We start from the raw sequence: 13,832 nt of genomic DNA on the forward strand, positions 1-13,832 counted from the left end.
GATCTCAGATTCCATTTCAGTGAAGGGAGTCACATCTGCTGCGGCCACAAGGTTCTAAAACCTCCCAGAGTCCGAGCTCGCCTGGGAGACCACCCGCCCGCCCCACCGCCCCCAGGAACACTGGAGGCACACACACGCCCACGCACTTTGGGACACAGCCAGCTCCCCTGCCAGCAGGAGGTTGTGCTTCGGCAGCTTCTCCTATTCAAGAGGCTGGATTCAACGATGTGCTTAATACGTACATGATGTAATCCTAAGCTTCTGTGACTATAGGATTCTTTGGTCCAAGGGTCTGCTCTGCTCTTGGAAGGACCCAGCGGCTCTGGCATCTGTATCATTGCAAATCCCCTTCCCTTCCTTGCCTCCCTCTCCCGTCCGTGCTGCCCCTTTTCCTGAAAGCGCCAGCCGCATAGAGTAGCTCTGGTGATGGGGGAGAGGCAGAAGGCTTGCCCTTCCTCCTCCACCGACCGCTGGCTGGATGGCCCCTGGGGCGAGCAGGACCCCACCGTCCACCCTTGCACCTTTTTCAGGGAGAGAAACAAAGCGGCAGAGGTCCCCACCCACGGCTCCCAGTGGGTTTGTCCCCCTGGCAGCCCCCTCACGCTCAGGCACTCCCTCCGCAGCCCCCGGCCCCACCACCTCCCTGCCCAAGGGAGAGGCCGCCACCTGGGGGGATTTGGACTTTCCCCAGGTGCCCCTGCCACCCTCATCAGGCAGAAGGCCCGGTTCAAGATTCGAGATGCCAAGTGCCACCTCCGGCCCCGAAGCCGGGAGCCGGCAAAGGAGGCCCTGAGGCAGCTGCTGCTGGGTGAGTGGGCCGCCCTGGCACCGCCCACACGGGGGGCGGGGGGAGGTCCCCAGGCCTGGGGGCTGGGAGCCCAGGGTCCAGCGGGACTGGGTTTCCAGGGGTAGGGGCCTCTCTTCGTCCTCACCACCGTGGTCCCTTAGCCCCAGGAGCCACACCTGGTGGACCATAGACAGTGGTGGTGTCCCTGGGGAAGAAAGCCAGCATTTGAGTGGAAAAGCATCCCTGGGGTCCATCGGCCCACCTCACTCAGGGTTAAATGGGCTCCCCCAGAGCAAGGGCTTTCCGCGCAGCGTGGTCGTGTCCAAACGGGAGGAACCCCGGGCTCACTCAGCGGCTCTCTCTAGAATGAGGGTGGCCCAGAAGGGTGTTGCAGCCTGGGGGAGAGCCTGGGGGAACGGACCAGGAGGAAAGCATGCCCGCTCTGTTTCCACGAAGATTCCCGAACACCTTAGGGTTCCTCCTCAAACCTGACAAAGCTCGGCACCCAGCAGGCCTAACCTGGGCCGAGCGGCCCCGAGCTGGAGCCGCACGGCTTTGCGAAGGAAGATACGCAAAGTGCCTCACGTGCGGCGGTGTGATGGCCTCGGGAGGGCTGGGTGCAGGGCCTGGCTCAGCCCCCCCGGCCCCTCCTGAGACCTGGCCTTCTCCAGCCTCAGTTTCCCCATCTGCACATGAACTCTTAGGCAGGGCGGGACCCTGGCCACCAGCAGTCTGTGTGCAGGGTGAGGTAGGACCGTGCTCCCCGCCCCGTGCCACCTTTGCCACAGTGGCCCCTTCCTTGTCCAGAAAACTGCCACGTGACCTTTGTGACCCTCAAGTGTGACTCCTCCAAGAAGAGGCACCGTGGCCGAAAGTCCCCATCCAAGGAGGTGACCCACATCACTGCAGAGTTCGAGGTTGAGACAAAGATGGAAGAGGCCTCAGGTGGGTGAGGAGTCCCCGCAGGAGGTGCTGAGGGCCTCAGCGAGGACAGAGGACTGGGAGGTCTGCTGGGCATGAAGCCAGGCTTCCACCGAAGCCACGGCTACCAGAGGTGGAGGCCAGCCAGGCACCTGGCAGGGCTCAGGGCCGGGCCCTCAGAGCAGCTACCCAGCCCAGGGTGGAAGAGGAGGCCCAGGGCCGCGAGAGGAGCGGGGCTGGGGCTGCAGTGACAGCCACAGGCCTCTCCCCACTGCTCCACGCCCTCACCAGGGCCTGGAAGGGCCCAGTGCCTGCAGCCTCCACAGGCGTGGGCCGTTGGCGCGAGGACCCGTCTTCGCCAGGTCCCAGCAGGCGCCTTGTGGGGTGCTGGCTCGTGTTTCACACCAGCAGTTCCCTCTGGGCTGTAAATGAGAGCTGAGGTGAGCTGTGCCCTGGGCAGGGGACGTGTTGCAGAGGCAGAGGCCGGGCTTCTACTCAGATCTGCTGCGGGGCCCTTGAGCGGCTCATGCCTCTCGCAGCCTCGGCCTCCTGGAGCCTCAGTCTCCTGCTGGCAGACATTCGCAGCAAGGGCGCCTCGGCCCGGGGCCGCTGCGGGAAGGCTCTGAGCAGAGGCGCGGCCCAGCGCAGCGCCTAGCAGGGCAGCCTGGCGGGGAGACGGCTTGCAGCGGCGGGGCGGGGGGTCGTGAGCTCGGGTCTCGCCCGCCCCTGCAGACACCTGCGAGGCCGAGTGCGTGCGGAGGCGAGTGGAGCAGAGCCTGCAGGCCGCCGTCAAGACTCTGCGCAAGTCTGTCAGCCGGCAGCACTTCTCTGTCCAGGTCGCAGGCGCTGAGTACGAGGTGGCCCAGCGGCCGGCCAAGGCCCTGGAGGGCCAGGGGACGTGTGGCACGGGCCAGGTGCTGCAGGACGGCAGATGCGGTGAGTGCCTGCCCTCAGCCACTCCAGTGTCGCCCCGCGGACTTTCTCTGTCCTTCCTTCCGTGTGGGCCCAGGTAAAGAGCCCACGGGAGACAGACACGTCAGGCCAGGACAGGGGGAGACAAGGAGGCCTGCTGGGGAGAAGCGCCGCGGCACTTAGACGTGACGGCTGGCATTAAAGAGCGTTCCCCTGGCGCCGGGACCGAGTGTACGTGCGACCCTGCCCGCGGTCCTGAGGAGGGGCGGGACAGCAAGGCCCCAGCCGAGGGGTGTGAGGGGCATGGGACCAGTCCGTGTGGCTCGACAAGCCTTCCCAGCGGAGGCGTGTGGGAGCTGAGGGCAGAGGGGGAGCAGTGAAGATGCCCGGGAGGCTGAGGGCCCCCTGGCGGGGCGGGGGTGGTGCTGCCAGGCGCAGGGAAGGCCAGGCCACCGCAGGGGCCGTGGGCAGGGCGGCCAGGTCCCGTGAACGAGGCTGGGGACCTGACCGGCCCCCATCCAGAGGCGACGGGTTTAGAGACAGCCCCCGGTGGCTCAGAGGTGAACTTGACAGAGTCCTGGTTCTAGTGGGGTTGACGGTTACATGGGAGAGAAGGCAGGCAGCCACCAGGTGAGCGTATCCACAGGCCAGATGAGGGCTTGCTGGCCCCAGTGCTGCCCTGGGCGCGCTGGGAAGTACTGGCCCGCGCTGAGCTGGCAGCAGCCTCATTCGCCCTCTGCCGTGGGAAGGCCAAGTGGGGGGCGGCAGCAGAGCGGAGACCTAGCCAGAGATGGTAGAGCCTGGAACCAGGGGCAGCAGGAGAGGCGGACAAGGAAGAGAGAAATTGAGAGCACGCTTTGGAGAGGGAGGTGAGGGAGGAGGCTTCAAGGACAACTCCAAGGGTTCCGGCCACTTGGGCAGAGATGGCATTGTTTTCAGATCTGGGAGAAACTTGGGGGAGGGGGCTGGCGGAGGAGGGGGTCCCAGCTGTCCTTGTTAGTCTGAGACGCTCGTTGAGTCGTCCTGGTGAAGGCGCTGACTAGGTTGGAGCCACAGATCTGGAGCACAGAGTGTAGCCTGGGCCGGAGACACAAGCTGGGAGCCGCTGGGGAGGAGGTGGGATTTAGGAGTGGGGGGAGGGGCAGTGGAGTGGGCACAGCGCCGTTTCCCCGCAAGGGAGGAGGGGGAGGGACTCGGGGATGTCATTCTTTTATTTTTAATCACTTATTTTTAATCTGAAAGTTTCAAACTTTCAGAAACACTGCCAGACAGAACAAAGAACTTGCGTATTTTCTTCACGCAGATCCCCCCACTGCGGTGTCTGACAGCATTCGCGCCGTCACGCTTTCCCGTGCGTGTGGCGCGCTTGTGTCCCTTTACGTCACCTGCTAAATTCCAACTCTTCCGACAGCATCCCTTTCCTCTCCGCGTTGTGTTTAGTGGTCATGTCTCCAGAATCCTTCATCTGGAGCAGTTCCTGGCTCTTCCCCTGCCTCTCCTGTCCTGCCCCCGGCTGGCCCTAAGTTCTGTAAGGTGACCCTCAGCTGCATCCGGTGTTTCCTGGTGACGAGACTCAGGGCCTGCGTTCTTGGCGGGAAAACCACGCTCCACGTCTGCTCTTCGGCGCCCCCGTCAGGAGGCACAGGGTATTGCCCTGGTCCACCTCTGGTTCCTCCACCTTAATTCACCATTTTCCCTCTGCAATCGATTAGGATTTCGTGGGGATGTACTGGAGTGTGCACGACACCCCGCTCCCCATCAAACTACCATCCACTCGCTGACAGCCGCCAAATTAGCCACCTCTACACTTGCTGCCAAGCCGTGTTCTCTACTTCTATCATCCCTCCTACATTTATTAGCATTCTAGTGCAAGAGAGAGCTTTCCCTTCTCCCACATGTTGGCATGTATCTATATACCTATGCATTTATGTCAGTGTGGACTCACAGATTCCTCACTGGCTTGTAATCCACTCCTAACGTGGCTTAGTTCGGTGCTCAGATCGCCCCCGCTTCAGCCAGTGGGCGCCCCATCAGCTCGGCCCCTGTGTCCTTTGACGCAGCTCCGTCACTCACTGAGTGTCCAGCACTAAAGACGTTTCAGACTCAGCTTGTGCTTCCCCTGCCTTGGAATCAGCCAAAACTCCAAGGACCCCTGTTCCTTTTAGAGGAGGAGAGTGTGTAGAAAGCGAGAGCTGAGGTACTCATTGCTACTGGAGTGTCACTGCCCTCTCATTGGACAGAACTAGAAAGTATAGGTATGCATATGTTACCTGGAGACCTATGTACCTATGCTATTCCTGTAGCTCTGTGTGTGTGTGTGTGTGTGTGTGTGTGTGTTTTATAAAACCATGAGTTCATACCTGTACCTCCAATTCAGTACCTCAGTATTCGTTCTAACTTGTTTTTCATGTTATTTTTCCATGTTTCTAAATATCTTGTCCCATGAGGCATTCAGCTCCCTTTCTCCTTAACTTATTTTCTCCGTCAGTTCCCTTACTTACTCATCAGTTTTGCTTACGTGGCCAATGCAGCCAACCACACTGGCTCTCCTCAGCCCAGCATCTCTGTATCCTCAGCCCCCAGGCCCCTGTCGCTCCCCCAGCCCCTCTGCACCTGAGCCCCACGTCCTCAGGTGCCAACTCCGCCTCACGGGGAAGGAAGGGGGAGCCGGCAGGGGAGCGTGGTTTGGATGAAGTTGACTGTGGGGCATCTAGGAGGCCGTTGGTACACAGGCCGAGGGCCCAGGGCTGGAGGGCAGCATGTGGAGCAGAGAGGGGACGAAAGTCCCTGCAGAGACACTTACGAGAGGGCTGAGGCGAGGGATCTGCAGGGGACCCTGAGTGGCAGCAGGCAGGAGGGCGCATGAGACCAGGACAGGGTCCTCACAGATGACCACCGCCTGGCTCCTCTGGGATGGGTCTGGGCCCCTCTGTGCCCCTGGAGCCACAAGGGCGAGAGCTGGGCCCTATGTGGAAGGGCAGAGCCTGGGCTTGAGGCACCAGCAGACAGACGGCCAGACCGCCTGGCTGCATCTCCCCACCTCTGCCCCCAGCAGTCTCTCCACGTTGCCTCCGCAGTGACCTGCGGGCCTGGCACCTACTTCAGCGGAGAGCCAGGCCAGTGTGTGCCGTGCACGCCGGGGACCTACCAGGACGGGAACGGCCAGCTCAGCTGCACGCCGTGCCCCAGCAGCGACGGGCTCGGCCTGGCCGGTGCCCGCAACGTATCCGAGTGTGGAGGCGAGTAGGGGCCCTCCCTGCAAAGAGCAGCCGGGGGTGGGGGAACAGGGCACCTCCTGTCTCCACCTAGGTTCCCAAGGCAAAGGCCCGGGTGCCTTGTGGTCTCTTGTAAAGCTCTTTGCCGTTTCCAGAGCCTGTCAGGACTTCCACGCAGCTGCACTTACAAAGTGCGTCATGTGTCAGAGTGCACGGCGGTGAGCCGGCGCTGGGCTGCACTTGGTGCCCTTTAAAACTGCACCATGCAGGTTGGAAAGGACTTCACAGTTTACCACTTGCTCATTTACAGGTCCGCTTATAGCGGAGGTACGTAGTGCTTTATAGTTGACCAAACACGTGACACGTCACGGGGCACCCATCATTGTCGGAAGCTTTGTGGAGTGCGGCCAGATACTTGGGGAGAATGGGCTCTACACAGAGACCTTTACAGTTGGCCTGTGGACGGTTTGCAGAGCCCTTTTTCAACTTACCGAGCACAATTTGGTTTGCAAAGAGCTTTTCCATTTACTTACCCCACTTAACCTCATCTGTGAAATGGGCTTATAGCCTTCCCCCCATCAGCCTCCCTTCCCGGGCCATTGTGGGGCTCACCCAAGAGAATGGATGGGGAAAGGTGTGCTGGGGAGTGGGACCCTTAGGGTGGCGGAGACCTCCAGCCTTCTCTGGGGGACACAAGAGATCAGAGCCCAGCCCTGAGTCCCTGCAGGCTGGCCCCTGTCCCCTCCAGGAGAGTGTGGTCTGTGCCCCAGGGGAGGTAGTACCTGTCAGAGAGCACAGAGAGGCCACTGGGGGAGCAGAGAATTCCAGGGCACTAAACCCATGCCTTGCTCAGTGCCGGAATACCCTCTACATCCTGACATCTTGCTGGAACGTGTTGTCTCCTCCCTTTGTCCCAGCTGTGCCCTAGGGACCTCACAGAACCCCCTCCCTCCGCTCAGGCCCAGCCAGGCAGATAGGCAAGGCAGCATCAGCCTGGAGCTTAAGAGCCCCAGGTCCTCATGTGAAGACAGTGTGGCCCGCCCCCTGGGCGAAGCCCCCTAAATAAACGGCCTCCATGACCTCCCACCTCCACATGTGGTGTCCACACTTCTCAGTTCTGGAGCAAGGCCACTTCTCAGCCCACGGCCCTTCTAGCTGGTGGGAGGGGAAAAGCCAGGCCTGACCGAGACCACACAGGGCACTCCTCCCCCACGACCCGCCGCCCCGGTGCCTTGGTGCCTTTCCCAGGACAGGCGAGGGCTGAGCTGAGCGCCGCGCCTGGACCGAGGCGCCCCGCCCCAGAGCCTGAGCCGTGACCTCTGACTTGCAGGCCAGTGCTCTCCAGGCTTCTTCTCCACCGACGGCTTCCGGCCCTGCCAGGCCTGCCCCGTGGGCACGTACCAGCCTGAGCCTGGGCGCACAGGCTGCTTCCCCTGCGGAGGGGGACTGCTCACCAAGCACGAGGGCACAGCCGCCTTCCAAGACTGTGAGGCCAAAGGTGAGGACTCCCCACCCACCCCTCCGCTCGGGGTCAGTTTCCCTGGATGCCCCTCATTTCCTGCCCTGGCAAACCTCCACGGTCAGAGGAGGAGCCTGGAGCCTCAAGCAGTGGACGCTGGTGACGAGCTCTGTGCTGCACACGAGGACAGGGACGGCGGGGGTCCAGCACAGGCCTGCCTGAGGGCTCGGATGAGAGAGCCAGGCAGGCGCTGAGGCTCCAGCCCGGAGCTCTGAGCCCCCAGCCGCCAGCTCCTCAAGACACTGGGGAGGCTTTGAGCTGCACTGGGAGGAAGGTTGGGAGGGGAGGAAGGTGAGGAGGGGCAGTGGGGTGAGGTCAGAGGTCAGAGGTCGTCAGGGCTGCCGGGGCCCTGCAGTGCGGCCCCTCCTCCCCTCCACACCACCGAAGCTGCACCGCCGCCCCAGGCTCAACTCTCTACAGAGGGACAGTCCTCCCCACTCGCTGATGGCCCGACATGCAGACTCTGAACCTTCCCCAGCTCTCCAGCCCACCTCCCCCTGGCTCCTGCCGGGTTTTCCCCCCTTTACCGTTAGCCTCGCAGAAGGAGTGTCTGGACTCCACTTCCTCTCCTCTCATTCTCTCCGAATCCCCGCCAGTCAGTCCGACTGTCACCGCACTACGCCCGCCCAGCGTTTGCTCCCATCAAGGCGGCCCACAGGGTCCCTGAGTTGCTGGAGCCCAAGTCAGTTCTGTCCGCGTCTCCCGAGACTGGGACGTGGCCCCCTTGGGGTGCTCTTCCTGCCGCTTCTCCGCCTGGGCCCCAGGCCCCACTCGGCCTCCCGCAGCCCCGCCCCCAAGTGCTGGGCCGTCCCAGGCCCCTTGCACGCGCTGCTCTCGAGTCTGGATAAACTCATCTGCTCGCTTTAGGTAGCATCTCTGCACGGGTGCCGCCAGCTTGTTCCCCGTCCAGCCTCTCCCCTGAACTGGACTCTGCCCTCCCGCCAGGCCACAGCTCCACATCGTATCTAACAAGCATCTCAGATTCCACAGGTCCAGGCTCCCCTCTGGTGCACGGCGGCTCTTCCTGCCAGGTGCTCACGGGAGCCTTGGCGTCACTCTAAGTGCTCTTTCCCCCTCACCTCACACCCAGTCTGTCCGCAGCCCCTGCAGCTCTAGCTTCTAAACAGCCTGATTGCGCCTTCCCTGGCGGTCCGGTGGTTAAGACTCCGCACTCCCACTGCCAGGGACATGGGTTCGATCCCTGGTCGGGGAACTAAGATCCTGCATGCCACGCAGTGCAGCCAAAAATAAAATAAAATAATAAACAGACGCAGAGTGACCCTGACCCAGGCCACCGCCACCCCTCCCCGATGGCCCTGGCCTGGCCTGCCTGGGCCTCCGCTCCCCCCTCCCCCAGAGCCCACTCCCAGTGCGGCAGCCGGGGACACGGGGCAGCTCCAGGTGGCCTTCCTCTCTCAGAGGAAAGCCCAGCGCTCACCGTGGCCCCTGACCTCTGCTCCGGCCACAGCTGGCACAGACACGGCCCACCTCCGGGCCAGCTCCACTCTTCGGGTCTCCACGTCGGTCCCCTCGATGCCGCCTTCCCTCGCCTCCCTCCACAGCCGGCCCTACGGCATCTCACTTTCCGTTTATTATCCCCAGTGGAGGGACAGACGGGCATCCCACGCAGCCGGAGTACGATGTTGGCCCCAGGGCAGGGCTCTGTCTGCCTGGCTCGCTGCTCAGAACCCGTGGTCCACGGCACACCCTGCACTGTTGCGGGCAGGGGCAGGGAGCAGATGGGTCGGCCACTCAGGGACTGGGCGCAGGTGGTGGAAGGTTACCGGGCAATGGGGAGGGGCCTTGAACTCTGTGCTGAGTCAGCCCTCAAGGGCAGGGAGTCCCGGGGAGAATGCCGCCTGCCCTTTCCCACCGGTCCCCCCCCACCACAGTGCACTGCTCCCCCGGCCACCACTACAATACCACCACCCACCGGTGCATCCGCTGCCCTGTCGGCACCTACCAGCCCGAGTTTGGCCAGAACCACTGCATCACCTGTCCTGGCAACACCAGCACAGACTTCGACGGCTCCACCAACGTCACACACTGCAAAAGTAGGTGCTGCTTTTCCCACGGCCGAGGAGCTGCGGGTACAGGGAGGGTACGGGGGGCAGGCTGTGAGGGCAGGGGGAGTCCTGACCTCAGGTCGTGTCCGCGGTGACACAGACCGGGAGGCCGGTGACTCCTGCCTGGCCCGTCACATCCGCACATGCACTCGGTGGGACACCCTGTGGTGTGGAAGGTGCGGCCGGCTTGGCCAGCCCCCTGCGCTCCACGGGGCGACCTGATCGCGCCGTCGTTCATCGGTTCCCGTGGCTCACCTGCGCCTCAGTGCCGGGCCAGGCCCCACTCCAGGCTCTGGGTCTGTGGAGGGAAGAGTCAGGGCCCCTGCCAAGGAGGCTTGTGGGGCAGCTGCCCACGCCAGACCCTGCAGCTCTGAAGGCGCAGGATGGTCAGGGTGTACCAAGGGTGCAGGAGGAAGAGGGAGACCAGACGGCCGCCCTGTGTCTGTAGGAAGCCCCGTTTTAGCCAAAAGAAACGTGGCAGCGTAAGACAATCTGGGAAATAGATCTCCGAGCCCCTCGCCAGCAAGTCGTCTGGGCCTAACCCAGAGGGTGCTGTCTTTAGGGATTTCTCATTCACCTTTCAGAGCCCTTTAGGGCCTACGCTCTGGTATTTTACCCTTTCCCTAATCACTTTCCAGCCAGTGACTCCTTTCCTGGGCTGCTGGTCACGTTTGGAACAGCCTAATGGCCCGTCAAGGAGAGTTAATCCTCGACGTGGACGCCGTCCCCTCTGCCCGGGCTGCCCCCGCTGGGCTCGCGGCCTCCTGCCGCAGCTCAGCATAGCAGGGTTTTAAGTGTTTAAACGTCCTAATGAGGAAAAGTGGGGGAAAAGTGGGAGGGAAGCTTCTGGAATGATAAGGTGAAAATGAAACGTTTCCCAGAAATTTTGATGCGAGGAAATCTTTAAATGAAAATGTGTGAGAAAATGACGTGTATTTAGTATCTACACTCGGTAAATGTGTGGGAAGATGACGTGTATTTAGTATTTACACTCAGTTTTCTTTGCATAACTTCCTTTATGCAGTTAAGCTAGGAACCGTTTAGCTCATAAAAAAGTCACGTTTGGCCTCTTTGAGGATGCACGGCTTAGCTAGACTTGCAAAGGTGGGGAAGCGTGTCTCTTGCTGGTCCCTGAGCCTGCTGCTCCCTGGGGAGGGCCACACCTGGCACCTGGGGGGCACGCAGGGGATGTGGAACAAAGGGTTGCACAGACGAGTGAGTGGAGAGAAAGGGGACGTTGGGGCGCACTTGGCCTCGGCTGAGACACAGAGGAGAGCGCGGGCTGGCGGGGAGCTGGCAGCGGCAGGGGCATGGACGCGCCTGCCGGGGGGGCGAGCAGCTCCAGGCAGGAGGCCAGGACGAGGCCCGGCCGCGGAGGTCCAGGTGAGGCAGCCCAGGAAGGAGGCACCCGGGGCTGGGCCTCCGAGAACCAACACGGAACGGGGACCCGCCCCCCGCTGAGGGGTCCCCGAGGGAAGACCGGCCTGGAGCCTGGCCTGCTGGCAGGGAGGACCGGGTAGAGGGGGGCCAAAGAGGGGGCGGAGCACCTACCAGCCCTGCCCTGAGGGCCAGCCGGGCCTGACCAGGGCACGGGCCGTGGTGCCCACAGACCAGCACTGCGGCGGCGAGCTTGGCGACTACACGGGCTACATCGAGTCCCCCAACTACCCTGGCGACTACCCGGCCAACGCCGAGTGCGTGTGGCACATCTCGCCGCCCCCCAAGCGCAGGATCCTCATCGTGGTCCCCGAGATCTTCCTGCCCATCGAGGACGGGTGTGGCGACGTCCTGGTCATGAGGAAGAGCGGTACGTGCCGTCCAGGGGGGAGGCCTCAACCACACGCCCACCCCTCCCCCGCGGCACAGCTCCGCGGGGCACTCACCTCCGACCGCAGGGGCTGGGCTTTCCAGAGCTGTGTGGAAAGGTCCGGAGAGCTTAGGGTGTGTCCTAAGTGTGGGAATCAGGACCTGGTCAGGTGTGGTCTCGATGCTGACCACAAGTCTGTCTCTCATCCCATTTCTCCCGCATCCCGCCACACCGCCCAGGGTGAGCCCCCAGGAGCACCCCCTGCCCCACAGGGCCTCTTCCCCCTCTGTGCTTGGAGGGGTGGTGAAGGGCCAGCCTGGGCACTCACACAGGGCGCCGCTCCCCCGCTCTGTGAGCTGCAGCGTCCCAGCTCCCCACCCCCATGGGGGCTCCGGGTGAGACTTTGGGTGACGGGCCAGCCCCTCAGCAGTGGGTGGGCACGAGCACATGCCCAAATGGCCACGGCAGCGAGAAAGGTGGGGAGCCCTGAGACGCCCCCAGGGACTGGGTAGAACCCCTTATGGCCTGTGCCTCGGCTGGGGACCTCGCTGCTGCAGTGGTAAGGCCACAGTGCCCCCAGGGAGCAAGCCCCAGGTCAGAATGTTAGGGAAGAAGGAGGGGAACGAGACAGACACAAAAATTGTCCGCCCACCGGGGCCTGGGATGTGTCTGATACACAGAGACCAGCCAGAGGAGCAGGAGCGTGGGGGGGCGGGGAGGGGGCAGGGCCTGTCCACTGTGCGCTGCATTGTTACCAGGTGCCTGCCCCGCCCACTCAGCGCAGCTGATGAGCAGGAAATGGCCCCCAGCGTGTGAATGGGCGGCCTGGGAGGCCCAGAAGGGCAAGGTACCCGGCCAGGGTCCTACAGCCAGTCAGAGCCCAGCCCAGGACCATCCCCCACCCATTCCCATCACCAGCCTCCCTAGTCCACATCTTCCCCTCCACTGTCTGTCCACAGAGCTGAGCTCTAGGGAGGCCAGCCTCTCCCACCTCGAGGACACCTCAGGAAAGCTCCCCCAGGGAGCAGTGAGGAAGTGGGGCACCCTTTGGACAGCCCCAGGCACCCCAGGGGTCAGCAGGCTCACCCTTGTTCATCTGCTCACCGGGAGAGGAGACTGACCCTCCACCCAAGCCCCGGCTCTGTGCTGGGTGCAGGCATGAGCCCTGTCCTTGAGGAGCAGTTGGCAGGGAGACAGTGACAACCCTAGAGAGAAGGGCTGTAGTCCAGTGTTCACAGAGCAGAGAGGAGACAGAGTAGGGTGGGGGTGGAGCAGTCAGGGAGGCTTCCTGGAGGAGGGGGCACAGAAACTTGTCTCAGGGGGACAAGTAGGAACTGGGGCTGAGGGTCGGGAAGGGCGTTTGGGACCGAGGGAACAAGTGCGGGGACTGGAGAGCTGGAGTGTTTGGGGGACTGGGTGCTGTGGGTGCTGGAAGGCTGACTGAGTGGGGAGGCCAGAGGCCTGTGGCAGGAGGTCAGGGACCGGGTAAGGAGCTGTGGATCTGGGGCAGCTCAACCATGACGTGCCTCCACCCCCTGCCCCGCCCCCAGCCTCACCCACCTCTATCACCACCTATGAGACCTGCCAGACCTACGAGAGGCCCATCGCCTTCACCTCCCGCTCCAGGAAGCTCTGGATCCAATTCAAATCCAATGAAGGCAACAGCGGCAAAGGGTTCCAAGTACCTTATGTCACCTACGACGGTGAGTGTGGCCCCACTGCGCACCCAGGCTGGCCCTGGGGACACGAAACAAATCACACCTCCCCGGCCTCAGGGAGCTCCAGCCTTGGGGGACTGTGGGGTCCAGACAGGCCCATAACGGGGACAGGGTGGTGCAGATGAGGGAGCTATTAGTGGTGTCTGGGGGCCTCAGAGGGAGGTGCTACCCAAGCAGGGTTTTGAGGGTTGTATAGGGGTTTTCTAGCTAATCAAACCTGGAGGAGACCAGTGTGGGTGGAGGAGACAAAGGCACGCAGTCTGAAGCCCTGGGGGAGGGCCGAGGCTAACGGGATCAGGAGGCAGGAGGGACTTTCGCCTTCAGCCTCTACCCTCACCTTCCTCCCTTCCTCACCGGCGGCCTTCGCAGAGGACTACCAGAAGTTAATAGAAGATATCGTCCGCGATGGACGGCTCTACGCCTCGGAGAATCACCAGGAAATTTTGAAAGTGAGTGAGCGTCCCTGTGGGAAGGGATCATATAATCCTGCGATGGTGGCCTGTGATGATCCAGGGCCATCCCTGCCCCCAGCCCCAACCCCAGCCCTGCACAGAAGTGAGGAGAGGAGAGTGATAACAGGAGAAGAGAAGGTGATGGGAGCAGGCGGCCAGGGGCAGGGCTGGTCCAGTGCATGTGTCCTTCTAGCCCAGGACCTGCTGACATGCCTGTGGGCAGGTTCCTTGTGAGCTCTTGGCCTCACTTTCCTCATCTGTGAAATGGGGAGAGCCCGACAGCGTGGTCTCTTAAAATCAGGAGAATCCTCCGCTGCCTCTGGGACTCACTCCCTCCTCATCCCGCCCACGTCCTGAGAAGCAGAGCCACCTAGTCATCTGGGGGCTGTGGCTGTCACACGGCGGGCACAGGCCAGGTCAGGGCCCAGGTTGTCA

At 62.6% G+C, this 13,832-nt stretch overlaps 1 protein-coding gene across 2 annotated transcripts in view; it reads left to right on the forward strand.

Annotated features, from left to right (window-relative positions):
* Positions 1-13,832, forward strand: part of SCUBE1 (signal peptide, CUB domain and EGF like domain containing 1) — a 127,108-nt gene that overhangs the window by 110,575 nt on the left and 2,701 nt on the right. For both annotated transcript variants that reach the window (XM_079938557.1, XM_079938558.1), the window contains 9 exons: positions 692-808; positions 1,595-1,732; positions 2,441-2,644; positions 5,698-5,859; positions 7,166-7,333; positions 9,247-9,408; positions 11,030-11,227; positions 12,778-12,930; positions 13,315-13,394. In XM_079938557.1, coding sequence (XP_079794683.1) covers positions 692-808; positions 1,595-1,732; positions 2,441-2,644; positions 5,698-5,859; positions 7,166-7,333; positions 9,247-9,408; positions 11,030-11,227; positions 12,778-12,930; positions 13,315-13,394 — 1,382 coding nt within the window. The remainder of the gene's footprint in view (positions 1-691; positions 809-1,594; positions 1,733-2,440; positions 2,645-5,697; positions 5,860-7,165; positions 7,334-9,246; positions 9,409-11,029; positions 11,228-12,777; positions 12,931-13,314; positions 13,395-13,832) is intronic.

This window comes from Stenella coeruleoalba, assembly GCF_951394435.1.
Source record: "Stenella coeruleoalba genome assembly, chromosome: 11".
NCBI lineage: Eukaryota > Metazoa > Chordata > Mammalia > Artiodactyla > Delphinidae > Stenella > Stenella coeruleoalba.